The 26,175-nt window shown below is 44.0% G+C and overlaps 1 protein-coding gene across 1 annotated transcript in view; it reads right to left on the bottom strand.

Moving 5' to 3' along the window:
- SEPTIN11 (septin 11) overlaps positions 1 to 25,460 on the bottom strand; it is an 86,288-nt gene extending 60,828 nt beyond the window's left edge. The window contains exon 1 of the mRNA XM_079700909.1: positions 25,395 to 25,460. Within this exon, the coding sequence (XP_079557035.1) occupies positions 25,395 to 25,421 (27 nt within the window). The 5' untranslated portion in view covers positions 25,422 to 25,460. The remainder of the gene's footprint in view (positions 1 to 25,394) is intronic.
- Positions 25,461 to 26,175: the final 715 nt, after the last annotated feature.

The raw sequence follows: 26,175 nt of genomic DNA, 5'->3' as shown, positions 1-26,175 counted from the left end.
TCAAAGTGTGGTCAGGGGTTCCCTGAGGCCTTTCCAGGAAACTTTTAGGGGTGTACAAGTTCCTTCTTTTCCAACCACATATCTGTGAGGCTGGGACTTCTGCATGCACTTCGACCAAAACAATACATTGCATCAGAGTACATGAAAAGCAGACCTAAAGACCAGCTGTCTTCTATTAAGTCAGACATTAAAAAGAATCACAAAAATGCAAAACAATTGTATCTCATCTCACTCGTTGAATGACTTGAAAAATTTACATTTCATAAAACTGTTATTAATGTTAACAGGTAATACGATTATTGTTATGTAAAATGAATTAATAAGTAAATATTTTTAAAACATAAAAAAATAATAATAAAAGTGGATCGACGTTGCAACAAAACTCCACAGGAATGGCTACGGGGAGTACTTTGTTTTGGCATAAAGTATGCAACTAATAATAAAAAAAAATGTCCCAAACTGATACTGTCACAGTAAGCACTTTGGGATGGTAGAGAGCTTTCAAATGGTGTCCTGTGTTGTCGGTAAGGCATTCGTTATTTTCTAGTCCACAGGCTGGAGATGCACACACAAGCACCAATAACCCAAGTTGTGTTATGTAAGCCTTTTATAAGGAATCACTTTTTTTTTTTTTTTTTACGAAGGGTGACTCACCATAAACACCCAACTGCATTGAGGGCCCAAGTTAAACTTGATTCATTACATGTGTAGTTCCAAAACCGTTAAGATTTTTTTTCACAGTAGTAAGTGACCAGGGTCCCAAACATGAGATCAGTAACTGGAAAGGGATTTGGGGTTTTCTCCGCTAGGCAATGGGAAACCACCAAAGAATTTGCCTACTAACTACCTATCAGGAATGCCTCCATTCAACTGTCCTTGGGTTTGCAGTATGAGCAAAAGTCAGAGGATCTGGCTCCAGTTCTGAGTTTGTGGGCCTTAAGCAGGTCACTGACTCTCCTGGGTCTCGGCCCCCTTCTCTGTAAAATGAAAGAGCTGGATGAGATGATTTCTTTAAAAGTTGTTCCTGCTTGAATACTCTCTGAAAACCCAAGCCACAGAAACCTGCAGTGGTGTTCAGTGTGCCTCCACAGCATCTAGTCCAGGGCTTGGAGGAGTGTCAGTGCTCGACACGGGCCACTGAGCTGTAAACAGTCCACAAGGACCGTAGCCAAGGGGCACCTTCAACAAGGAAGAGGAGGTAGGGAGAGACCACAAGCACAGTTAGGATGTTTTCATCTTGATTTCAGCTGCTAGGGTAATAACTCATGAATACATGCCAATTCTAGAAGGCAGAGAACCCATTCTTTAGGCTTAAGTGGGGGACTACATCTGGGTGATCAAAGGAACGTGGCCATGGTGAGAAAGGATGACTCAAAGCCAGCAGTATTCCTGGGGCTCAAATAAACGTTTCCACTTTTCTGGAGACCACAGAAATGCATTCATCTACAGGGGGAGGTAAGTGTGATATCAGTGCGCCAAACTGTCAGAGGTAAGAATATAAGATGTCTTTTTTGGGGAAAAAAAGGTCTCTAGATCTCCACTTGCTGGCTGCCTCTACTTTATCTCTCGACCCTCTCAGTTGCCCTAAGGCTGTGATTCTCAAGCATATCAGAATTGCCTGGAAAGCTGGTTAACAAATGAAGATTTCAGGGCATTACATCCAGAGGGTCCGGTTCAACAGGGAAGCTGTGTTTTTCACAAGCCCCCAGAAGATTCTGATGCACGTGGCCTGGGCACCACTGTTCCTTCTTTCCCCAGGGTCTGTATCCTGAGGACCTGACCCCTGTTCTCCTCTCTCTGGGTGAATGCAGCCACTCCCTACTGAGGGGTGGGGGCAGGGAGGAGCAGGGTACTAATGAGGATGCTGTGCTCCCCACTCCAGGCTTCTGGCATCCTTCTTATGTGGCTCACAAAGGTACAGCTTGTAAGAGTACCTGCCTTTGGTAATAAGGCCCAAGCATCTTGCAGCTCAGAAGCCAAGATTCCTTTTTTCTTTCAACAAATGTATATTGAGCACGTACTTTGTGTCCAAGCACTATGCTAGGCACTGGAGACACAGCAGTGAACAGAGTGGGAAAGATCCCTGCCCAGTGGAACTTATATTGCCTGCAAGGCAGGCAATACACAAATAAGTGAAATATATGGTGTTTCATGGGGCACGTGCTATGGAGAAAAATCAAGAAGGGTGGTAAGGAAGGCTGGCATGGGGATGGTGTTGCAAGGGGTGCTGTTGCAATTTCTAAGGAGAAAATCTTTGGGACCTAGGGCTTGATAAAGAGGTCATAGAAATGACACCAAAAGCACAATCTATAAAAGAAAAAATTGATAAATTGGACTTCATCAAAATTTAAAAAACATTTGCTTTGTGAAAGACCCTGTTAAGAAGATGAAAAGACAAACTGCAGATTGGAAGAAAATATTTGCAAACCACATTATCTGACAAAGGACTCATCTAGATTATATAAAGAACTCCCAAAACTCAACGTCAAAAACAATAATCCATTTAGAAAATGGGCACAAGACATGGAGATGTTTCACTGAAGAGGATATACGAATTGCAAATAAGCGCATAAAAAATGTTTAACATTTAACTAGCCATTAGGGAAATTCAAATTAGTACCACAATGAGATATTACTATACACCTATTAGATGATTTAAACTCCAAATTAGTGACAATGCCAAATGCTGGTGAAGATGTAGAGAAACTGGATCTCTTGAATGTTGCTGGTGGGAATGTAAAATGATACACCAGCCACTCTGGAAAATAGTTTGGCAGTTTCTTTAACAAACTCTTTTACCATACAAACCAGCAATTGCACTCTTGGGCATTTATCCTGGAGAAATAAAAACTTATATCTGCCAAAAAACCTGTTCACAGTTGTTCATAGCAGCTTTGTTTGTAATGGTCAAAAACTGGAAACAACCTGAATGTCTCTCAGTAGATAAATGATTAAACAAACTGTGGTAGTCCATACCATGGAACATTACTCAGTAATAAAAAGGAATAAACTATTGATACACACGAGCACTTGGATGGATCTCAAGGGCATTATACTGACTGAAAAAATCAATTTCAGAAGGTTACAAAATGTGATTCCATTTATATAACATTCTCAAAAATGACAAAATTAGAGAGATGGAAAACAGATTAGTGGTTGCCGCTGGTTAGGGCTGGTTTTGATGGGCAGGGCTAAGTGTGACTAATAAGGGACCCACAAGGGAGATCTATGGTGATTCTGATGGAATAATCTGTTGATTGCAGTGGTGGTTACATGAAGCTACATATGTGATAAAATGACATGGAACTATACATACACATTGTGCTAATACCATTTTCCTGGTTTTGATACTATATTATAATTATCTAAGATGTAGCTATTGAGGGAAACTGGGTGGAGGGCACATGGGACCTCTCTGTACTGTTTTTGAAACTCCCCATGAATTTATAATTATTTGAAAATAAAAAGTTTAAAAACAAAAAAAAAAAAAAAAAAAGAATATAAGATGTCCATGAACTGCACTGAAATAGTACCAGGAGCACCACTCTGGAAATAGTGGCTTATTGCTTTAAATCTATAAAATAGCTAACATTCATAAGGTACCATTTATCCTCCAGGCACTATTCTAAGTGCTTTACATGCATTAACGTTTACATCCTCACTACCCTGTAAGATAGATATTATCATCCTCATTTTACAGAGGTGGAAATTAAGTCATGGAGATACAAAGAAACGTGGCCAAGGTCTCAGAGGAAGTAAGTAACAAAACCTGGATTTTTTTTTTTTTTTTTTTTTTTTTGCGGTACGAGGGCCTCTCACTGTTGTGGCCTCTCCCATTGCGGAGCACAGGCTCCGGACGCGCAGGCTCAGCGGCCATAGCTCACGGGCCCAGCCGCTCCGCAGCATGTGGGATCTTCCCGGACCGGGGCACGAACCCGTGTCCCCTGCATCAGCAGGCGGACTCTCAACCACTGCGCCACCAGGGAAGCCCCAAAACCTGGATTTTTAACCTGCTTTATCACTATGGAATTATATCAGCGATTCACATCAGCATTTGTTCCGTTTGCTTGATATGTGTCACATTTTCACTGAAGTAGAAGGTTATGTTTGGGACAGCCTGATGAAATACGTGCTGAGCTGGGGAGTGGAACTGTTGACAAGGAGCCCTGGGGAGGAGATGGCCATGCTCTGAGCCCCCCCTCACATGTGTGTGTCATGTACACACGCAGACAAGGTCTATCCAGTCCCCTCGCACCACCGCAACATGTAGGCTTACCTGTGACCTGACTTAGTAAAAGGGTGCTGGAGAGCAAAGCCAGGGCTTGAAAGAGCAGAACGACCCACTCATCACTTTGGCAGAAAACAGCAAAGGCTGCAGAGAAAAGCAGGGCCCCAGAAGTGAAGCGGCTTTGATTTTTTTTAAGGGTTTCCAGTGGTAAAGTCCTTCAGAGACTTCTGACTTCCACTGAGAGCAACTAAGTCAGGCCCTGCCAGCAGATGCCTGATAGAGCCTGATTTTAAAGCAGAACAGCCACTCTCATTGACTTCAAGGACTCATCATTCAGAATCTCCACAAATACTTTTTTACATGTGTTAACAATCACATTTGGATGGCCCTGAGGACAGAAAAAAATTGAATTCAAGTCCTGGTACCATTTACTTACCAGCTATGTGACTTTGGGCAAGTTATTTAACCTTCTTGAGCCTGTTTTCTCATTTGGAAAATGGCATAATAACAACACCTGCTCATAAGTTTATCGACCAAATGAGATGATGCACATAAAGTGCTTAGATACACTGCCTGCTGTATAGTGAGTGTTCAGTATTATTACTCATTATTACCGATAAAATACTTTGATCTATAAACCTGGAAATAACCCAGTTGAAAAGAATGTTAAAATGGGATCTCTCCCCCCAAACAACACATTTCTAACTCAAAGACCCAATCACTAACTCAAGGCCTCCCTTGCTTGTCCTCCATCTAGCTCAGCGTGTACTCAACTGTTAATTACAAGTTAGGTGTTAATTATCTCATAAAAGTTTCTTCAAATCACAGAGCATTGAATGCCTGTGCCCCTCTAAAGGGGCTGGATCCTTGAGCTCCTTTTCACATCTTGGGTTTCAAGCTCTTCCCTTTCTGTCTCCTCTTTGAGTGGTTTCTAATTTATTAGTTCAGGACGTCTCCCACTGGATGAATGGACTCTGTTTCTTAACAGTTGCTACATTCTTGTCGTCTGTAAAGTACTGAGCAAAAGATAAAACAGCTGTTAAACATAGTTAAATGAATTTCCGTGAAAAGGGAGCTTGATTTCCAAAACAAGACACCAAAATACAAACCAAAAAGAAGATGGTGCAGTTAAAGCTTCTATATAACAAGACACCAAAAACAAAAGAAAAGAAACATGGCAGACTGAGAGAAAATTATTTGTACATAAAAAAAGGACGAATGTCAACAGGACAGAGAGAAACAGCCCAACTGGGGGTTAGAGGAGCCAAAGGGCAAGGAGGTGAACAAGTCATTCACAAAGAAATAAACATAAATGGCCAAGAGCCACATGAAAAGATGTCCAACCTCACTACAATCACGGTGGTTGAATATCATAACCACCTAGAGGTGGCTGTATCTTGCGGAGCCATTGGCCATCTTTACTTAAGAATTACTTAAGAAAACTAATTTATGTCCCCATATTTTAAAAGGCCTATTTTTTACATACCGTGTGAAGCTGGACAGAAAAGAGGCACTGTGACAACCACTTGGCATTTCACACCCAGACCCTCACTGGCTCATTCTGATCTTCTTCTAAGATGAGCAGTGTTACCACTGAATAACCCCGAAGTTCTATCCATTTTCAGATGGTTTTCTTTTTTCCAAGCAAATACTACCCCTCTAAAAAGCTCATAAAAGTCTTGGCATATTCATAGGTGTTGTGCTGCACTGAGCCAACATTCAAAAATCGTAACTAAAGTACTCAGCTGAAACATACACTGCAATATTCTGTTTCAGAGCAACGCATAAAATGATTTAAAATTTTAAAGTAATTAGTGTTACCTTTCACAAACATACATTTCAGGCAGGTCTGCATGAAGTTGGTGGTGCCATTTTTAATTTTTTTTTTTGCGGTACACGGGCCTCTCACTGTTGTGGCCTCTCCCATTGCGGACCACAGGCTCCGGACGCGCAGGCTCAGCGGCCATGGCTCACGGGCTCAGCCGCTCCGCGTCATGTGGGATCTTCCCAGACCGGGGCACGAACCCGCGTCCCCTGCATTTGGCAGGTGGACTCTCAACCACTGCGCCACCAGGGAAGCCCCCCATTTTTAATTTAATATTTAAATATCAGTATCTTAAATGATAGGCTTGGAAAAAAATCTCTCTGTAATTAATACAAAAAATAAAGCAGCATGGAAGAGTGTCACAAGCATTGGCTGCAAGTCAGTTGGGAATAAAAATTCCAGCTCTGCCACCTTTGAGCTGAATGACTTTGGGGCAGGTGACTTCTAAGTCTCTTTTCCTTTCACGGAAAAGTACAGATGTCTATATTATAGGTTTGTGACAGTTTTTCCTCAGAGACAATAGGAAGTATCTGGTATAGTCTTGCCCACTTTAAGCAATTCCACAGTAAACAAGATTTAAAATGTTTTTCCCTATCAATTCATTGTCAATTCTGCTAGCCATTTAAGAACGTTTATTTAAGAAACACATATAGATTTCATATATAAACTTTAAAAATTGTAAATATTTACTGTCCTGATGAATGCCTGTAGCCTCACTTCCACAGGACAAAGACAACTATGAATAACCACTTCACATGCTATTATTTCTAGAACTTTCACCTGGCAGCTCTCTGGAAGATAATAAGTAATGAAAGTGGAAATACTGAAAGCAACCCACCAACTTCCACATAGAAGAGCTTCAGGGATCACTGCTATTCATACAATTTCAATAATTAGGAAAAATACGCCCAGGGGAAGGCCCTGAGTACAGCATCAAAGAGAACCACCTGTACCATTTACTGAGGCTGCCTCACCCAGTCACTCTGCAATATTTTCTGATGGGCAGGAGTAAATTATATCATGCTCTGTCAACTCCAACTGGTATAGCCTGAGCAACCCAGGGCTGAGAAAAATTGAGCTGAGACAAGAAACAGGTGAAATGAAAATTAAAACCTTCAGCCCACTGCATTTGTGTTCACTTCTCAGCCCTCCACAGCAACCTACTGTCAGGTGCTCAACCATTAAATAAAGATAACTGAGAATTCCTGGGGAAAATTGAGCAGATTGTTAAACTCTTTGTTCCCTAACCTCCTTCTAGGATGTTCTGCCACAGTAATTTTTACTGATTAAGTCCTTCTACATTAGGCAGAAACCTGGGCCTGTTACTGCTGACTTATTTTTGAAGCATTTATTGAGGAACTCCTTTGGGCCAGGCACTATTCTATACTGTATTTAAGATACAAAAATGAATAAGGCATGAAAACCATTACGGTACAACGAAATATCTGCTTATTATAGGAGCCCAAGATAAATGGGACTTCAGAAAAGAAGTCTTCCCAACTCTGCCTAGGCGAGAGGAAAGCTAAAAGGCCTGGAGAGTCTCTCAGGATGAGTAGGTGTAGAGGGTGGAAGAAACCAGGAGAAAGGCATTTCTGTGATGTGCGAAGACTGAGTTTGCATGGAGATGTGCTCAGGACCCAGCAATAGCTTCATAGGGATTATGGGAGGAAAGGCATCCAGTCATGAAGAGCATGCCACCCTGGGGAGGTGAGCCTGAATCCCAAAGAGAACAGAGTATGGAAGGGCAGCTTTGCAGAAGTAATTTAAGAGATTCAGCCTCTCCAGGACCTTTTTCCTTTGGAAAACGTTTTATATCAATAAAAGGGTCCCTTAGTTCTACAGCTCATATACAAGTATTATGCAATGCTTTAAGAATTGGAGTAAAGCACAGATTTTAAACCAATAGTCAAAAAGGACTGAAATGTTAGAAACGTATCTCTAACCCTCTGGTTCAAAGGAGTACAGAAAAATCCCATTTCCAAGTTGCTCTTTATGGTGGCTCTTTCGTTGTATTTATTCAGTTGCAGTGCACTCTGATCTTTATGAACCATGAAGTTGGTAGAGTTTGGCTTTCTCTTATTGATTGGATCTTGGGTGGATTTCTTTTTTTTAAATTTCTTAAGATGCCTAAAGTCAAAAGATTTTCAGACCTCTATTTGGTCAGACGTCTGAAATATTATTGAGATCACAACATCTCTCAAATAAAATTTTCAGAGTTAAGTTTAAATGTCTCCTTTTTTGTGTGTGCGGGCCTCTCACTGTTGTGGCCTCTCCCGTTGTGGAGCACAGGCTCCGGACGTGCAGGCTCAGCGGCCATGGCTCACGGGCCCAGCCGCTCCGCGGCATGTGGGATCTTCCCGGACCGGGGCACGAACCGGCGTCCCCTGCATCGGCAGGCGGACTCCCAACCACTGCGCCACCAGGGAAGCCCAAATGTCTCTTATTTTATACTTAATTTCCGAATCTACAAAATGCTAAAATGCCACTTGTTTAACAAAAGTCGGTTTGACAAAGCCAATACTCAGTGGATTCGATTTAGGAAACTAGCGGAAGAAAAAGTCTAAAGTTTACAACATTGCTTTCTGTGGGCCCACTCACCACCGCCCCCCGCCCCGCCACTACCACTGCCAAATCAGAATTAGGATTCAATTACAATAACAGGGCAATGTTTCCAAAAGTCTCAGATCCTCAATACAAGTTGTAACATTAATATAACTGCATATCAAACTATCTTGCTGGGGGCTTCCCTGGTGGCACAGTGGTTAAGAGTCCGCCTCCCAATGCAGGGGACACGGGTTCGAGCCCTGGTCCGGAAAGATCCCACATGCCGCGAACAACTAAGCCCATGCACCACAACTACTGAGCCTGCATTCTGGAGCCCACGAGCCACAACTACTGAAGCCCGCGTGCCTAGAGCCCATGCTCCGCAATAAGAGAAGCCACCGCAACGAAGAGTAGACCCCGCTCGCTGCAAGTAGAGAAAGCCCATGCGCAGCAATGAAGACCCAACGCAGCCAAAATACATTTAAAAAATTAATTAATTAATTTAAAAAAAAAAAAACTATCTTGCTGTTGACCAAGACTTCCATTCCAACTGGCTTCTGTTCGCTTGAACAATTAGAAACAAATCCAGCATCTGACTTTAGCTGGGTAGTCTTTTCTTCAAGGCAAGGGAGGCTTTTCAAGCCAAAGGTAACATGTGGAAGGAAGACTGTTCCACGTGTGCACGTGGAGCTTTCAATTCCACATTTCTTAGTAAAAGTACCCCAGCAGAACAGTGTTTGAGCAGGATAAACTGAGAAGGGCTGAGTGGCCAGTGACCGCGTAAAACGCTAAGGATGTTTTTAGAGGACTAGGAAGATACCCCAGTACAGCTGACCCTTGAACAACACAGGGGTTAATCCTCGTGTAATGTGTAGTCAGCCCTGCATACAAGTGGTTTCTCTGCATCCTTGGATTCAACCAACCACAGACGTAGTACTGTAGTATTTGCTATTGAAAAATATCCACTTCTAAGTGGACCTGTGCAGTTCAAACCTCTGTTGTTCAAGGGTCAACTGTACTTATTACCCTTTTGCTCAAGCTACTATCTTGGACCATGTGAAACTAGCATTTCAGTAGTTCAGAAACAGCTGAAATCAACTAGTTCATGTGGTTGAACCCACCACTAGGAAATTCTGCAGACTTAAAGGTAATTAATTGCCACATTTTTCTGTCGATGATCTAACTGGTTTTTTGCTTTTCTTATACCCATTATGGAAGAGTAGACTTTGGGAAAGATGGGTATCAAGACTCACAAAAAACAACCACAGAAACTTTACCAATAAAAACGTTCTAACAATCGGAAAGACAACCTCCTCACAAGTTGTTTTCTAAAAGTTCTGTTCACCAAACATCTGCTTTTGTTTGTTTTCCAAGACTCTCTAATTGTCACAAATAGTTCCTGGAAGATACATTTTCCTACAGGCAGGGAGAGGAAAAGAAGGGAGAATGCTGGGTTCCTGCCGGGCAGGGAAGGGTGAATGGGGAATTTCAGTCTCAGCTGAACTCGGGCCTCAGTTCCCCGTCTCAAAGGCAGGCCCTGATGAGATGACCTCTCAATTCCCTCCCAGCTCCAGCACTAACAGTTTACTGGAATTTGGTAACAGCCCTTATTCTACCTATATCCACTTGCATTTTACATCATCCTACTGCCAAACTCATAAATAATTTCACAGCCTGTAAGAAACAGCCATTAACTGTCATTGGACCTCAACCAAAAAGGAAGAAAAAAAAAATCCAACCCCATTCACTATATATAGCACATGTTTTTGCAGAGGGATATTTACATTGGATCCCACACACTCATGAATCCCTCCCATTCTCTCTGCTGTGGGTCCTAGTCACGCCACACAACTCCGGTTCCATTTCTCCCAATGTGATCAAACCTGTTTGGAGATATCCTGTGAGCAAAACAAGTTACAAGGTTTTTTGTTTGTTTGTTTTGTTTTTTTTTTTTTTTGCGGTACGCAGTCCTCTCACTGTCGTGGCCTCTTGCGTTGCGGAGCACAGGCTCCAGACACGCAGGCTCAGCGGCCATGGCTCACGGGCCCAGCTGCTCTGCAGCATGTGGGATCTTCCCGGACCGGGGCACGAACCTGTGTCCCCCTGCATCGGCAGGCAGACTCTCAACCACTGTGCCACCAGGGAAGCCCAACAATTTACAAGTTTTGATGCTGCCCTCGAACAATCTAGACATTTTCATACCGGAGTTCAAGGCACTGCTTCTGTTTTATTTTTTTTTTATTTTTTATTTTTTTTAAATATATTTATTTATTTATTTATTTATGGATGCATCAGGTCTTCGTTGCGCTGTGCAGGCTTCTCATTGCAGTGGCTTCTCTTATTGCGGAGCACGGGCTCTAGGTGCATGGGCTTCAGTAGTTGCAGCTCGCAGGCTCTAGAGCACAGGCTCAGTAGTTGGGGTGCACGGGCTTAGTTGCTCCATGGCATGTGGGATCTTCCCGGACCAGGGCCCGAACCCGTGTCCCCTGCATCGACAGGCAGACTCTCAACCACTGCGCCACCAGGGAAGCCCAGCAGGCAGATTCTTAACCACTGCGCCACAAGGGAAGTCCCACTGCTTCTGTTTTAAAAAACCAGAGTATTTTCCACACAAAGCACTGTAATTGCTCAAATGTTAAAGCATTCTAAAAGGCATACCAAAACAAAATAAAATTTAAAAACTTTAATGAGTTCTTTATTCAAATACAAGAAAAATAAATGAATCATTTCAAGTGGAAATCAGACTGCATACTGGCAGACTCAGCCCATGAGCATGTGTGTATGTGGCCCACACAGTATTTTTAAAATATTTGATTTCGTTGCCAACATTTTCAGATGGGGAAATTTCACCTCAAACTCTAAATGTCCGTCTTCTCTTGAAAAACTATGGCACCACTAACACCCTTATTTCAACAACCAGAATCAAGAGGTGGCATGTGCTTGCCCGTTTATAGCAGTTTAACTAGAAGAATCTGAGAGTTGTCCCTTTTGGTACTTTTTTCCCTTCAAGTAAATGAGCCAAATAATGAAGCTCACCCTGTTCAAAGACAGTTTGACATATTTCTCTCCCTTACTATCTTACCATGCCATAAATAATTCACTCCAGAACCAAACTGAGGCCTATCAAAGATTGCTAGATTGCCAGTAAACCATGGCTCATTAACTATTTTAAAGAGAACACATATGGTAAACTTCTATTTCTTACTAGTGTTATGGTGACATCAAGTTTAACACTTTTCTAAATGTAATTAAGTGTAAGAATGCTTAATTGCGATCAATTTATTTTCTTTTTCAAGATGTGTTATTGCTAGATTTAAATTTCATCTAATATAAAGGCTTTTCAAAATCTATAAACTTAATACATTAAAAAAGAAAAAAACCTGCTACTCACACTAATCTTGTGCCCTCTTTACTGAAAATAGTTGCTATAGTCTCCTAATCAGGTCACGGTCATTTTTAAAGCCTTAATAGTTTCTTGTCTCTATCCTACATGAAAAGGACAGAGCAACTGACTTGACAAAACATTTCCCTAAATCTTCTTGCCCTACCATGGATTCAACTATCTCTTGTCAAGTGGAGATAAGAAGGCTCATTTCACGGGAGTATTATTTGTAAAAATGGCATAAATCTTGACTGCTGGTAACATTTATATGTAGGGTGTTAACCAACTATTCACTATCTCCACAAACCATGGAATAAAAACAAACTGGACCAAATTGCAATGTAGACGATGAGATTAGACAAAGCTCTTCCCTCCATCCCAGGAATGTAGTTAACAAAAGACCAAGGGAACACAAAGGGCAGGCTTTTAGAGACTTGACCATGGAAGAGGAACAGCACCCTGTTGCAACCATGGGCTTGCAGTTGTTCAGAATGTTGCTAAAAATTTTAATAGCTCTTCTTCTAAAGCATATTATCTTTCGCCATCAATAGGACAGCTGAGCCAAGGCCTGGGAGCATTTCTGATGATACAAGATCCTTTACCATCACAAATGCATTCCCCTTAAATCCTGAGATCCTAAGTACAGCGTTCCAAATTTAGAATATACATATTCTGCACACTATCAGAAGGGAAGAAAATCATTTTTAGCCTCTAAATTGAACTACAAAAGCACAGCAACAATTCTCATTTTACATAGTAAAGGAAAACTGCACTTTTAAATATCATTGATGCAAGCACTATTTCCTTCAATGTGTCCACATGACCAAAATGTGCTTGCTACAAGGGTTTCTTTTATAAACAGAAATGTAAAAAACAAACAGGCATTTCCTATAATACTCTCCACCAGTAACAGGCATCAATTCTCAGCCCCAAATATAAAATTTCATAAATGACTTCTTTATACTGCTAATTACAAAAACACTTCCCTCCAACAAGAGTACCTGCAAAACTGCAAGTAGACTTAGAAATAATGTATCTGCTCTAAAAGAGATTATAAGAATCTGCCATTGTGAGGACTTCCCTGGTGGTGCAGTGGTTAAGAATCCGCCTGCTAATGCAGGGGACATGGGTTCGAGCCCTGGTCCGGTAAGTTCCCACATGCTGCAGAGCAACTAACCCCACGTGCCACAATTACTGAGCCTGCACTGTAGAGCCCACGAGCCACAACTACTGAAGCCCGCGTGCAGCAATGAAGACCCAATGCAGTCAAAAATTAATTTATTTATTTATTTATAAAAAGGAATCTGCCATTTTTAAAAAGTAGGTAGGAGTGGCTTAGCGCTGCAAGCTTTAACTCAGCAAATCAGTCGATCTGGCAAGTGTGGTGTGACAGAAAACTCTGGACTCAGTGTGAGCTCCAATCAAGCTACCACTCTCTGAAACCAAGTGTTGGGAGGAGACTGGGCTAAAGAGAAAGATCTTCAGCTTGCTTTCCACCTTTTTACAGATCCTACGACTCTATAGCACTGTTGGCATTCAATTAAGCTCAATGATAAATATCACATACGAAAAATGTTTGAATGTTTAAATTATCCAGGAACTCAAAGTTCAATATAAGCACAGGTAAGTGAGGCCTGGTACAGTGACTGTTCCATCTCTGGGCTCAAGCTTGGCTTCTTATGATGATGATGGTGATGAAATATTTCAAGCAAACAAAACATAGCACATCTGTATACTCATTACCTACCTTTGTCAAACCGTAACTTTTCCCATCTCTATACTTCGTCTTTTTTTTTTAATCACCAATACATTTGAAGATCCCTGAGTACCTCTTTCTAATACCATTCCCCTCCTTCCCCCAGATCACCATCTTAGCTTTTAAAACAAAATGAAATCAGACTGTCCTGGAATTTACTTCAAAATAATTTGGGGGGTTGATGGGTAGGGAAGAGAAGAGGTTAGAGAAAAGGGAAAACAGATGATATAAGATTGGCCTGGGTGATGAGAGAACGTTATAATGAACACCTCCATCCTTACTCTGTGTATGTTTGATATTTTTCTCAATAAAAAAGTTTTCTAGGGCTTCCCTGGTGGCGCAGTGGTTGAGAGTGCGCCTGCCGATACAGGGGACACGGGTTCGTGCCCCGGTCCGGGAAGATCCCACATGCCACAGAGCAGCTGGGCCCGTGAGCCATGGCCGCTGAGCCTGCACGTCCGGAGCCTGTGCTCCGCAACGCAAGAGGCCACAACAGTGAGAGGCTCGCGTACCGCAAAAAAAAAAAAAAAAAAAAAGTTTTCTAAAAAATGAGAAAGATATCAGATTGTAAATATCTCTAGATTACACTCCTAAAGCTTCACTATTCAGTATGATAGCCACTAGCCACATGCAGCTATTTAAATTTAAATGCAAATTAATTAAAGATAAAAAATTTAATTCTACAGTTGCACCAGCCACATTTCAAGTGTTCAACGGCTACATACGGCTAGTGGCTACCATACTGATCAATGTAGTGGTAGAACATTTCCATCGTCACAGAAAGTTCTACCTGACAGCACTGTTCTGCAGCCTTGGGTGTTATCTCCATTTGGTAAGAAGAGGTATAACCAACAGCCAGAAGACTTGGCCTTAAGATCGTCAAGTATGAGTCCTGATCCATCAAATAGGGGCTGACGGGCTTGGGTCAAGACTAATATCTAATCGGGGCTTCCCTGGTGGCGCAGTGGTTGAGAATCTGCCTGCTAATGCAGGGCACACGGGTTCAAGCCCTGGTCTGGGAGGATCCCACATGCTGTGGAGCAACTAGGCCCGTGAGCCACAACTACTGAGCCTGCGCGTCTGGAGCCTGTGCTCCGCAACAAGAGAGGCCGCCATAGTGAGAGGCCCGCGCACCGCGATGAAGAGTGACCCCCGCTTGCCACAACTATAGAGAAAGCCCTCGCACAGAAACAAAGACCCAACACAGCAAAAAATAATAAATTAATTAATAAAACTCACTCCAAATTTCATACACAATAAAAACTACTATTTAAAAAATCGTTATAGCCTAAACATTTTATTTTACCTTAAAACATATAAACATACATTCATGCACCAATTTTTTTGACAAAAGGCCAAGGTTTGTTTTCATCATAATGAGTTAGAGAAATTCCATTTAGAGGTGTCTTTCTGGTACAAGCCCATAAGCATCATCTATGATTTCCAGTTTGTTTCTCAAGTGGAGTCAGAATTTTGAAACATTTTCAATGTAATCTGAATTCAGACTCCTTTAGATTCTTACAATTTTTTTCTCCAACTTAACCATATTAAATTCACAGCAGTTCTACTTCAGCAAAATTCTCACCTTTACTAAATCTTTCTATTTTTGCACCTATATTACATAGATTTACATAATATTAAATTATGCACGTTATGATGATTGCTACAACTGGCATAAGCGGGTTTGGAAACAAACAATTGACCCAGTAAGCATGGGTACTGGCTTACTGATCCAGCAGGCATGGTAGGTACAGAAATGCCCACGTGCCCTAGAATAGAATATTAGTCTACTAGTCAAAGCATTTGGCACGCTGTGGCAGTCACTATGTTTTGAAGAGATAATGGGGCATACAAACTAATCTGGAAGAAATTTTGAAAACATCCCCTCCAGACTCTGATACAATTTGTCAATTCCCTTTGTTGTGCCTTTTTTCTCCTCACCTTAAACCAAAAGAATAAATTTCTAATGGTAGCCTAGAAGGAAATAAAGTTGAGGTCATCTTTCTAGCACTCCTCAAATTACATTATAAAATGAGAAGAGAAGGGAAATAAAACGGGCCCTACTTTTCTGAATTCTGAATCAAGTTCCTGACATTTACTATCTAAGGGAAAAGGGAGGGCTAAGTAGTAGTTAGAAGAGCCTGACAAGACGCTGCCACCCACCCCCCCAAAATCATGGAAGTTGAGCATTACCTGAGTCTCAGACTTTTTCCTCAAGTGAACTGCAGGCTTCTTGAGAGCATGAGCTAGACCTTATACCTGTGTCCCCTGCATTAGCAGGCGGATCCTTAACCACTGTACCACCAGGGAAATCCCTGAGTCTAGCTTTTACAGCAGTTTGAAGTCTGTCCTCCAGTAAACAGTAAAAACCTGATAAAAGATCAGTTTGTTCTGAACCTATTTTTTTGATGTCCAGAGTAATCTGGTATGTTACAAAAGCAACATGCAGTCTCCCTCATCTGCATAAGGCAAAAGAAGAGCCCCAAACCAGGAAACAAGGTGTTTTCACCTGGGTTTCCCCAAAATGCAGGGGCCTGAGGCAAGGGTTTGCATGCATGCAGCTAATGTGAAAGTGATCCAGAGAAACAGGAGTGGGGACTGGGAAAAGTTTAACAGCGAAAGGGGAAAGCTATCCTAAAGGATAGACCAATCACCCCTGAGGGCTGGGGCCCATGTGGACCCTCTGATTGTGCCTCAGAATTGTCCAACTTAGTGACAAAAGAGAAGTATTTATCTACCAGCTTCTATCCCCCAGCAGTCAGAGGTGAGCCATGTAATGGTAACTCCCTTGGACATCCAGATACGTACATAGGTCAGAACAGCTAAGCAGAACACTACAGCCGAGAAGTCTGGGGCAGAAAGCTGTGGAGATGAGGTCTACACCTGCCAGAGGGTAGCACAGCACAGCTGGAATAAAAGGGTGGCTGAGAGGAGGGGAGCCGGTACACGTCTCATCCAACGGATCCAAGGACCAGTTTCCACTCCTTCGGTCAAATGTCTCTTGGGCTGTGGGGTCTGTGCACAGCGCCAGCCCCTCCCTTAAGCCTGTCAGTTAGGGCTAAGAGTACATGAATGTGGTCAAGGTTATCAGAACATATTGCTTAAGGTAATGAGGCTTTTTTAAACATTCACAACTAGATTTGATCATTCCTCTTTATTTAAAAAATGTAACTTGGGGCTGGAGGTGCGCCAGAACACTATGTAGGTGGCACATAAGTGTGGTGGGCATTACTGCTGCTGGAATTCAAAGACAGAAAAGTCACCAAAACCTGGGTTGGTGAATGGAGGCTTCAAGGAGCGTGTATGTTGGATCTGTGCCTCAAAAGTGTGCCCTGACAAGAAAAAGGGAAGAGTGTACATTTCAGGTGTGTGAGCAAGGGAAGGGGCAAATGCTCGCCTCCTGCTGGGGGGGGGTGTGTGGCAGTTCTGCTTTGAGCCCAGCCTTAGGTATAAAGCAGTTATTATTTCAGTATTTGTTTGTCTTTTACTGAGGACGAATGTTTCATGCATCATTGTAAGCACCTGGTGTAATAACTCATTTAATCCTGTAAACCTTTGAAGAAGGTACTGTAATTATTTTACAGATGAGGAATGTGAGGTACACAAGGTGAGTAACTTGTCTAAGGTCACAAAGGTGGTCAAATGGCAGAGGTGATACACTAGGAGGCCAGCAGTCTGGCTCTAGAGCCCACATTCTCAACCAAAATGCTACATACAGTCCTCTATCCCTATCTGCAGGGACCGCATCAGCGGTTGGCTGAATCCAGATACGGAGGGCCAACAATACTAGGCGATTTTATATAAGGGACTTGAGCATCTGCAGATATTGGTATCCGCGGAGATCCTGGAACCAGTGCCTGCAGATACTGAGGGATGACTGTACTAGTACCCCTCAGCAGAGAGAAAATAAAGCACAGAAAAGGGTGTCATAGATGCATTTGCATTTAGGAACAGACAGGGCCAGGCTGGGAAAAGACTGATTTGGAAGCATCCTAAGGGAAATAATTCTATCAAGCAGTTGGAAGCCCTAATAGCCTCAAAACCATTTCCCAGAGAGTACAGTCCCAGAGTTGGGGCCACCAGAGACTAGCACAGGTCTTTGAGAAGGTCACCACTCATCCCTTATTTGGTGACAGTGCTATTGCAAGCTCATTGTGAAAGAATAGGAATAATCATGCTCTCTGCCTTCAGTTCATTCTGGCTGCTTAAACACACACAGACACTCTTTCTCCCTCTCTCATCATTCTGCCATGTCCAGCTAGAATCAGAGTAGGACAAATAGACTGAGAAAAATCATTACAGACAGGGAGACAATTTTACAAAATAATAAAGACCCTTGGCTCTCTAGCAGATGCCCTGACCAGGAAGCTATGGTGAACTCTTACTATTCAACACAATCACTGGCTCTCCCTAGGGGAGAGTTTACTTCCCCATCCCCTCCAGCTTGGCCAAGTGACTGGCAGAGCCACTCTCTGCAGAAGGATTATCCATCTCCATCCTGTTGAATTTAGGAGTAAACATTTAGTTTGGTCAATGATGTTCACGTGCAAGTGACCCACCCAAGAGCTTAAAAAGTCAGTTCAGGGTTCAGCAGGCCTCTTCTTCCTCTGCCACCAGACTGGCAATGTCCAGAGAGAGGACAGAACGTTCCCTCAGCCTGGGTCCTAGGGTCAGTTCAGCACGGAGCGCATCTCAGAGGATGGAACAGACAAGGACCCTGTGTGAGAAATAGACCTTTGCTGTGTAAGCCACCAGATCCCGGGACCAATTTGTTACCTCATCATAATTCAGTCTAACAGACCAATACAAATGGTAGGTCTGTATGCACATTGGTCTAAGAACTGTTGGTTCCAAAGCCAAGCTCTCCCACTAATTGGCTGTACCAGATTAGTGACAACTTCTTTGTGCCTCAGTTTTCTTGCCTGTATTACTTCTCAGAATTTTTGTGAGGATAAACAGAAATAATTGTCTTGACAGTAATTTAAATAGAAAAAACTTAAAAATCAAGACGCTGCACAGGTTTCCTATACCTCACAAAGAAGCTGTGAGTCAAGCCTTTTCCTTCCAACAGGAGGTCTGAGTAAATTTAATGGGCATCCTTAATGAGATTCATGAAGTTTATATTGGCATGAAAAGGGTACACAAAGGAAGATGAATGAAAAAGGATTAAGTCTTAACAGAACCCTGGCTTTTAAAAGACTCTCCTCCTGTTTTCATAGGATCCAGTGGGTTTTTAGTTTTCTTTATGGACAACACCGACCGGCACTTGCAGTCCAAGGTGGGAGGAGTCCTAGCATTCTATCCCACCCTTCAGGACTCAGTTGCTTTGGTGTGTAAGGACGTAAGACTTTAGTTCTACATCTTGAGGAAGAGCTCAATACAGAAGACTAGACAGAGGAAGGCCTGGTGATGTTGTCACTCTTCTCTGTGCCCTTCCTCAGTCTTTACTTCCTCAGTTCTTTAAGGGCTTGATTTGGCCATGAAAGAAGTCAACTCCCCGAGCCTCCCCTGAAACCTGAAGAATTAGTGCTCTGAAGATTTTCAGTGTCTTCCATCAACCAAGTCTAAGAATCTGGGATATCCTATGTTGTGGGTCGGGTGGATAGCATATAAAATATTTAAAGAGCTATGTAGTAAGTACCCATGTCTTGAAGAATGCACTGCAAAAGTGATGTGGTCTCTTCCCACCACCTTCTCAGCCTCACGTCCATCCACTCTATGCCATCCTGAATGCTGATGTCCCTGCTCCACTGGATTCCCTTAAGAGGCTCTGCCTCACCTCAGAGCTTTGCACATGCTGTTCCCTTGGCTTGGAACACTTTTCCCTAGCCACCGCCCCACCTGACTTTCCTTGCTGAGACCTAGTGCTTGCTCATCCTTCAGAGAAATTCTATGAGCATCAGGGACGGCATCTCAAGGACTTACGTCATAACCTCAGCACCTACACAAAGAAAGTGCACAAGACGTATCTGATAAAGCAGATGGATTAGGAAGCCAAGAATGACCACTGATGCATTAGGGTGTTGAGAGTTGTTCTGTTTTTCCATTTCTAACCTATCTATATTATTGTAATTCTACTTCTACAAGAAAAAAGAATTAGAAAGTAAGAAAATCATAAATTCTTCCCAAAGGAATGTTACTTAATTATCAAAAACAGACACAATCCCACAAGGACTCAGAGGCAAAAAATATACAAATCAATGTTCACTGCAAAGTAAATGAGCTGTTACAGTGGAGGATTCCTGGACTGAATGTCAATATTATGACATAGTATGAGCGTGTTTCGTGTTTCGTAATTGCAATCATTGTTGCTTTTGTTGTGGTCATCCATTTACAATGCTTGGTGTCAGTTGATTTATCTCTTGTAAAAATAAAATACAGTGTGTGTGTGTGAAAAAAACACAGACACATTTTATGTTAGGTATATTTTCACAACAATTTTTAAAATTAAAAAAAAAAAAAGCAGGAACCAAGCTCCCCCTTGTTGGATACGAGGATGTTCTTTTGTAGGAATGAAGCCATTCCTACACCTCTCCACCCCAGCCTGGCCCGAGTCAACACATCACACTCCATCCCACAGGGTCCTAGTTCAGCAGGTGGACTGAACGCATCCACACAACTCAACTTCCTGCATCCTTTGACTTGAGCAATGCGCTCACCCTCACTGGCACCAATCCTGAAAAGGTGTTTCTAAGGCCTTGGCTCTGGTCACATCAGGCAACAGACTCCTGATTTCTCCCTCAGGCCAGGCGTGAGACAATGCATACTTGATTTTTAGATCACCAGCATTCTTTTTAGAAATCTGTCTGTTTCACCTTAGCCCAAGTCTTGTTTCTATGTTCAACAGCAGCCGCATTGATGGGCTGCCAGAAGGCCTGAGTGGATAGGAGAGGTATTGTTTAGTTGAAAGGCGGTTTTCTGTCAATCTGGATTAAAACAAACAAACTAAAAAAAACAAAACAAAGGGGGTATCAATTATATTGTAAAGTAGTTCTCTTTGGGAAAAAGGATTGAAGCTTTAGATCTACTGGGTCTTTGTTTAAATAATCGTTCAGCTTGGCTGACCCCAGTTGAGACAGTTTAGCTAAGGCTATGAAAGACAGTTCCCAATAAATGATAAAATCCAAGAGCATCCCCTACCCTCCCCCCCAACCAAGTTTAAGGCCCTATAAAGACAAACACAGGCACAGAAAACCCTGATTGTAGCTTGCTCCGCAGGGAGCCTAAATCCGAAGATCATCATCAGCTGTGGCATCATCAGTGTAATAAACACTGGGTCTTTTGGTAATCAATCAAAGCAGGCCATCCAAATCATTCATCCCTTTGTCTGGACACAGACATAGCATGGCCCCTGTGAAAGCACTAAGCATCTGTTTCCTCGAGTATACGAACGTCCAAATAGTCAGACGGAGTACTCCCAGGCACACAGTTTGGTTTCTTAGTAGCAGTTTATATGGTATGGGTTATGCCTGCTGCTGTAAACCTCAAAAAGTTGATGAGAATAATCTAAGAACTGTTACATCAGGACGATGGGATATGAGTAGTTTTCATCTTTTAATCAATTCCTTGGGTCAGTTTTTCATCGTGATGTAGACATATCATTTTTAAAGAAGATACTTTAGAAGATAGAAAAATAATCTACGGCTTTCAAAAGATTTAATCCTTCCCCAGGTCCAAAAGCCACAGCCCTCCATGTAGGGGCCACACCCTCAAGTCATAGAAATGGCAATTTTACAACAAGGGAAAATAACATTTCGTTGTCAGTCCTCACCCTCCTCCTGAAGACAGACCCTATCTTTAGGAACTGCCTATAATGATCCTCGAACAGATAAGATCCTTTAACCTGCATCATAGCTGTTGACTCAGCAATAGGCACATAATTTCCTTTCTCCCGAAATGGCTTACATACGCTATTGAAGTTTGTTTCTGTAATTCACACGGACACTAAATCTCTCAGAAAATAAAAGCTCCAGGTAAGAAGGAATTTCTCTGTTGTCCACTACTGTATCCCTGGCACCTAGAACAGTACCTGGCACACAGGAGGTGCTCAATAAAGTGTTAAATAAGCTAATGAATGAACTTGGATTTCCATTCCTTTTGGCGCAGTGGACAAAAGGATAATTAAACTTGTTTCTTGAACGATATCATAGGGGAATCTCCACCACTGGAAAGACTTAAACACTTCTGTTAGGGATAATGTAGAAAATATTTCTTTCTGCATTGGGGAGGAGGCTGAACCAAATGACCTCTAAAGTCCTTTTAAACCCCCAGACCTTATAACTTGATGAACACTACTCCTTAAAAGAGAGGATCAGCTACTTAAAGCCTGTTCCCAGGTAGAGTAAATTACCATGCTCTGATTAAAACAAAGATAATAGCGGCCCTGGGACTTGGATGCCAAAATACTAACTCATCCAAAATGTGCACACATCCCTAGGGGAGAAATGCTCTTGCTAATCATCAGTCACTCTGGAAACAGCAGATGTGCTTCAGGGGCTTCTGGGAGCCAAGTCCAAAAACCACTCCTGGGAAAATGGAGAAGCTAAGGGTCGAGATTAAAATGGAAATAAACAGTATCACACCAGACTGACGCTTCTGTTTCCCAGCCAACAACAAATCCACTTAAGAAACGTCTGAATTTAGCCTTGAAGTTAAAATGGTTATAACTGAAGATAACCACTTCATAAAATAGAAAATACTGCATTTGATATATAAGGATTTTTGCCCAGTAACATGTCATATGTACCTGAGGTATCACACTCAGATGTTCAAGTTCAAGAATGTCTGTCTAAAGTTGAGGGCAAGTTATTCTGGTTGAACTTTTCTTCAATCTGAATGAGAGAGGCAGTTTGTAGGGGAAGGAGATATGTTCACGTTTTCCTAAACAAAAAAAAATCTAATTCTAAAGGAGTAACTAGGGAAACTCCATTCACAGTCAACTTTGGAGTGATTCTTTTCTATCAACACACCCTTCCTTTCTTTTGTTCAAATCGTAGAATAGATACGGGGAAAGGAGGGCCAGCGAATTCCACCATGAAGGATTCTGTGTAGAGACCCTGGGGCTGGGTTTGGAGAATCTTCTGCATTCACTGGGGTTGTTTTGAAGACCTAACTGCAAACACTACACTTAAAACAGGAACCGAATGAACAAAGTGAAACAGTTCAACAATTCCTTGGAAAATGTATGAAAAGACTTTTTAACTTGGTAGTCAACTCCTGATCACTCCTACCACAACTCGGTCCAAAAAAAAAAGTCTTCTGTTTCCAAACTGTAAGTAACTTAATCTTAATTCTAATGACAACAGGGAATGTGCAGAGAAAGCAGTTACCTCCTCTGTACACACACACTTTGTAAAATCGCCTCTATTTTTTGAATGAGAGAGGTCTTACACAAGAGTTCTGTGGAATTAAGCTCACATCTGGTTGGCAGACCTGGTGTTGGACATGATTGTGGCCACACAACTAAATCTTAAATCCACATACTGTTTCTATTTAACTAACATATATGAACTAATTTATAGAAAATGTGCAGCAAATTATTTCTCCCACCTCCCCCATGCCTCAAGAATGCACCAGCAATAGGTGTTACTGAAAGACACCCTGCCCACACACACACAGAACATTTGCATATAGTCACTGTCCAATTATCTAAAGCAGATATTGTTATTTATCTGAATCTGTGCTCTGTAAATATGTGTGTGTGTGTGTGTGTTGGGGAAGGGGGGTAGGGTGGGGGGGTGGGAGTAGTAATTTAACCAGATAAACTTGACCTCTCTGGACCTCAATATTCTCACCAGAAAAATAAAGGGATCAGCCCAGAGACTATGCAAATTCCCGCAGTAACAACAATCTATGACCACTAATTATCAAGAGGAGACCTGAATTCTTAAGTGTTTGTCATTAAATATTAGAGTTTAAACTACCTAAAAGACCCACCGTTACACTTCAATATGACCACTGCACATTTTCTGACGGTGGAGAATGTCTTTGAAAACATCGCGGCAGCTGAACCACCAAACCGGGTGAGAGCACGCTGAAGGACTCCGCTAATTATGGGGGAGGGGTGCAAAAAGCGACTGTATTTGGAGGAAGAGTTGGGAGAAGGGCCGGGGGTTTGAGAGCACAGACTTGCAATTTGCATTTCTGGGCTTGCAGAGCTTCCAGTATCTCCGCGAGACTTTGTACCTGCAAAATCTCTCAAGCCACCACCTGCAGCTACACAGTTGTGGGAAGGGGAAGAGAGGAAAAGAAAAGGAGGTGGTAGAGCGGGAAGAAACTCGCTCAAGGAGCCCACAAAGCCCATTGGGGCGAAAGTGACTTTGAACAGCGACAAAGAAAAGGGGAAAGAGAAAGAGAGGACTCCGCCTTTCCCCACCGGCTCTGCTCCTTTCAGTAAAAAGGGAAGGCCGCCGCCGCCACCGCCCCTGGCCTCCGCCTTTCACCCGGGATGCAGAGCCCCGGCTGAAACCGCACCCTTGAAGTCCGGCTGCCCTCGGGCCGGGTCCAGAGTCGCTGAATGAGCTTTGCACCGCCGGAGGCGCGGCCCGTGCCCTGCCGGCAAACTCGGGGACTAAGCAGCCCCCTCCCTCCCTCCCTCCCTCCCTCCCTCTCCGTCTCCCTCGCCCCGTCCCGGGGCACCCGATTCTCCACGCACCCGCCATCCCTTCCTCTTCCTCGCTCGCCCGCCTCCCCAGCCCGCCGCCCCCGGCCTTCCAACCGCAGAGCATTTTAAAACTTCCACCCACCCCCACAACGGGGCCCTTTGAAAACTTTGTGTATCTAAGGCTTTTGTCCACATCCTGGTTAGGGCCCGGTCACCAGCGTGGGTGCCTGAGGGTGTCCGGGATCTCACAGTGCACTGGGGAGGCCACCACGGAAATCCCACCCCTTTTTAATTTTTTTTAACACATGAAAGGATGCTCAACATCACTAATCATTAGAGAAGTGCAAATCAAAAGTACAATAAGGTATCACCTCACACCGGTCAGAATGGCCAGCATCAAAAAGTCCACAAACAATAAATGCTGGAGAGGGAGTGGAGAAAAGGGAACCCTCTTGCACTGTTGGTGGGAATGTAAATTGATACAGCCACTATGGAAAACAGTATGGAGGTTCCTTAAAAAACTAAAAATAGAACTACCATACGACCCAGCAATCCCACCCCTTCGTTTTTGACCCGCTTCTACAACCGCGTGACCCAACGCTTGGGTTAACAATTCCCACGCCCTGGTCGCCCCTCGGCGCGGGGGAGCCGGGAGGAAACCGCCCCCCCCCCACCCCCGCACCCGGCGCCTTTCTCGACTGTCACGAGGGGAAAGGTGTGCGCGGGGAGGAGGCAGCCGAGAAATACCGTGGCCAAAAGGATCCTCTTAAAGAAAAAATAGGCGAGGGGTCCTTTTTCTCCTACATCCCGGGAATCGGGGCGCGACGAGGCGATACACTGTTGCATCACGTAGTAGCCGAGCCGCGGGGATCCTCGCCCTCCCCTCAGCCCCAGACACGCGCCCAAATTCATGCACACACCCACAGCTACCGCCGCAGCCGTCCCGAGGCCCCCGCTCCCGGCCCCCAGTATTCCCCGCCGGCCCCCGCCCGCAAGCGGGAACCCCCCCAGCGCCGGAGGAGAAGCGGCCGAGGGAAGCGAGGCCCCAGCACTCACAGATGGTCTCCCCACGGCCACGGCCATCGCGGCTGCTGCTCCAGCTGCGCCCGGGTGCCCTCCGCCAATACTAGCTGCTGCTTGGGCTTGGGCTTGGGCTCCGGCTCCGGCTCCGGCTCCGGCTCCGGCTCGCCTCCCCCGCGCCTCCCTCGCGGCTGCGCTCTGCTAGCGCCCGGCTCCCGCGCGCAACCAGCGGCATCTGCTCCCCCGCCTCCCCACGCCGCCGCCCCTCCCGCTTTATTAGAACAACATGGCCACCCGCCTGGAAGGGACCATTTGCTTCCCCAGGAAGGGGTGTGAGCCTGCGCGCCCGGGCTGAGGCGGTGGGAGGGAAGATGGTAGGCGGGCGGGCCTCCATCCCTGGTCGGCAGGTCCAGGCCGCAGAGCTCGCTCTTGTCGAATGTAGCGGGCGGTCCCGAAATGACCGTCTCCCGTGCCACCGAAAGCCCCCAGCCTGTGGGCCGGCCGCCACCCCCGTTCCACCAAGTGCTGGAGTCCGAGTAAAAGCCTGGGCGCGGAGGTCCCAGCCCCGGTTCCCGCCACGCGCTTCGCCAAGCTGGTAGCTGGAGCGGCTGCGGAGAGGGAGACCGGACACGGGCGAGACAGGTCCACGGGGACAGCATCTCGCGGAAAGTTAGCCCTAGGCAAGCACGCCCCGCCCGGAGGAACCGGCTTGGAAGGGGAGCGGGCTACTAGGGAGAGCGGTGGGCGACCGAGGTGGGCTGGGCCGACCCCCGCGAGGGAAGAGTTCCCCTCCACAATTCTTCTCTTCCTAAGGGAG

The sequence above is a fragment of the Hyperoodon ampullatus genome, assembly GCF_949752795.1.
Source record: "Hyperoodon ampullatus genome assembly, chromosome: 1".
NCBI classification, from domain to species: Eukaryota; Metazoa; Chordata; class Mammalia; order Artiodactyla; family Ziphiidae; genus Hyperoodon; species Hyperoodon ampullatus.
Note: the sequence above shows the minus strand (reverse complement) of the source record. Positions and strands in the feature narration are given on the sequence as shown.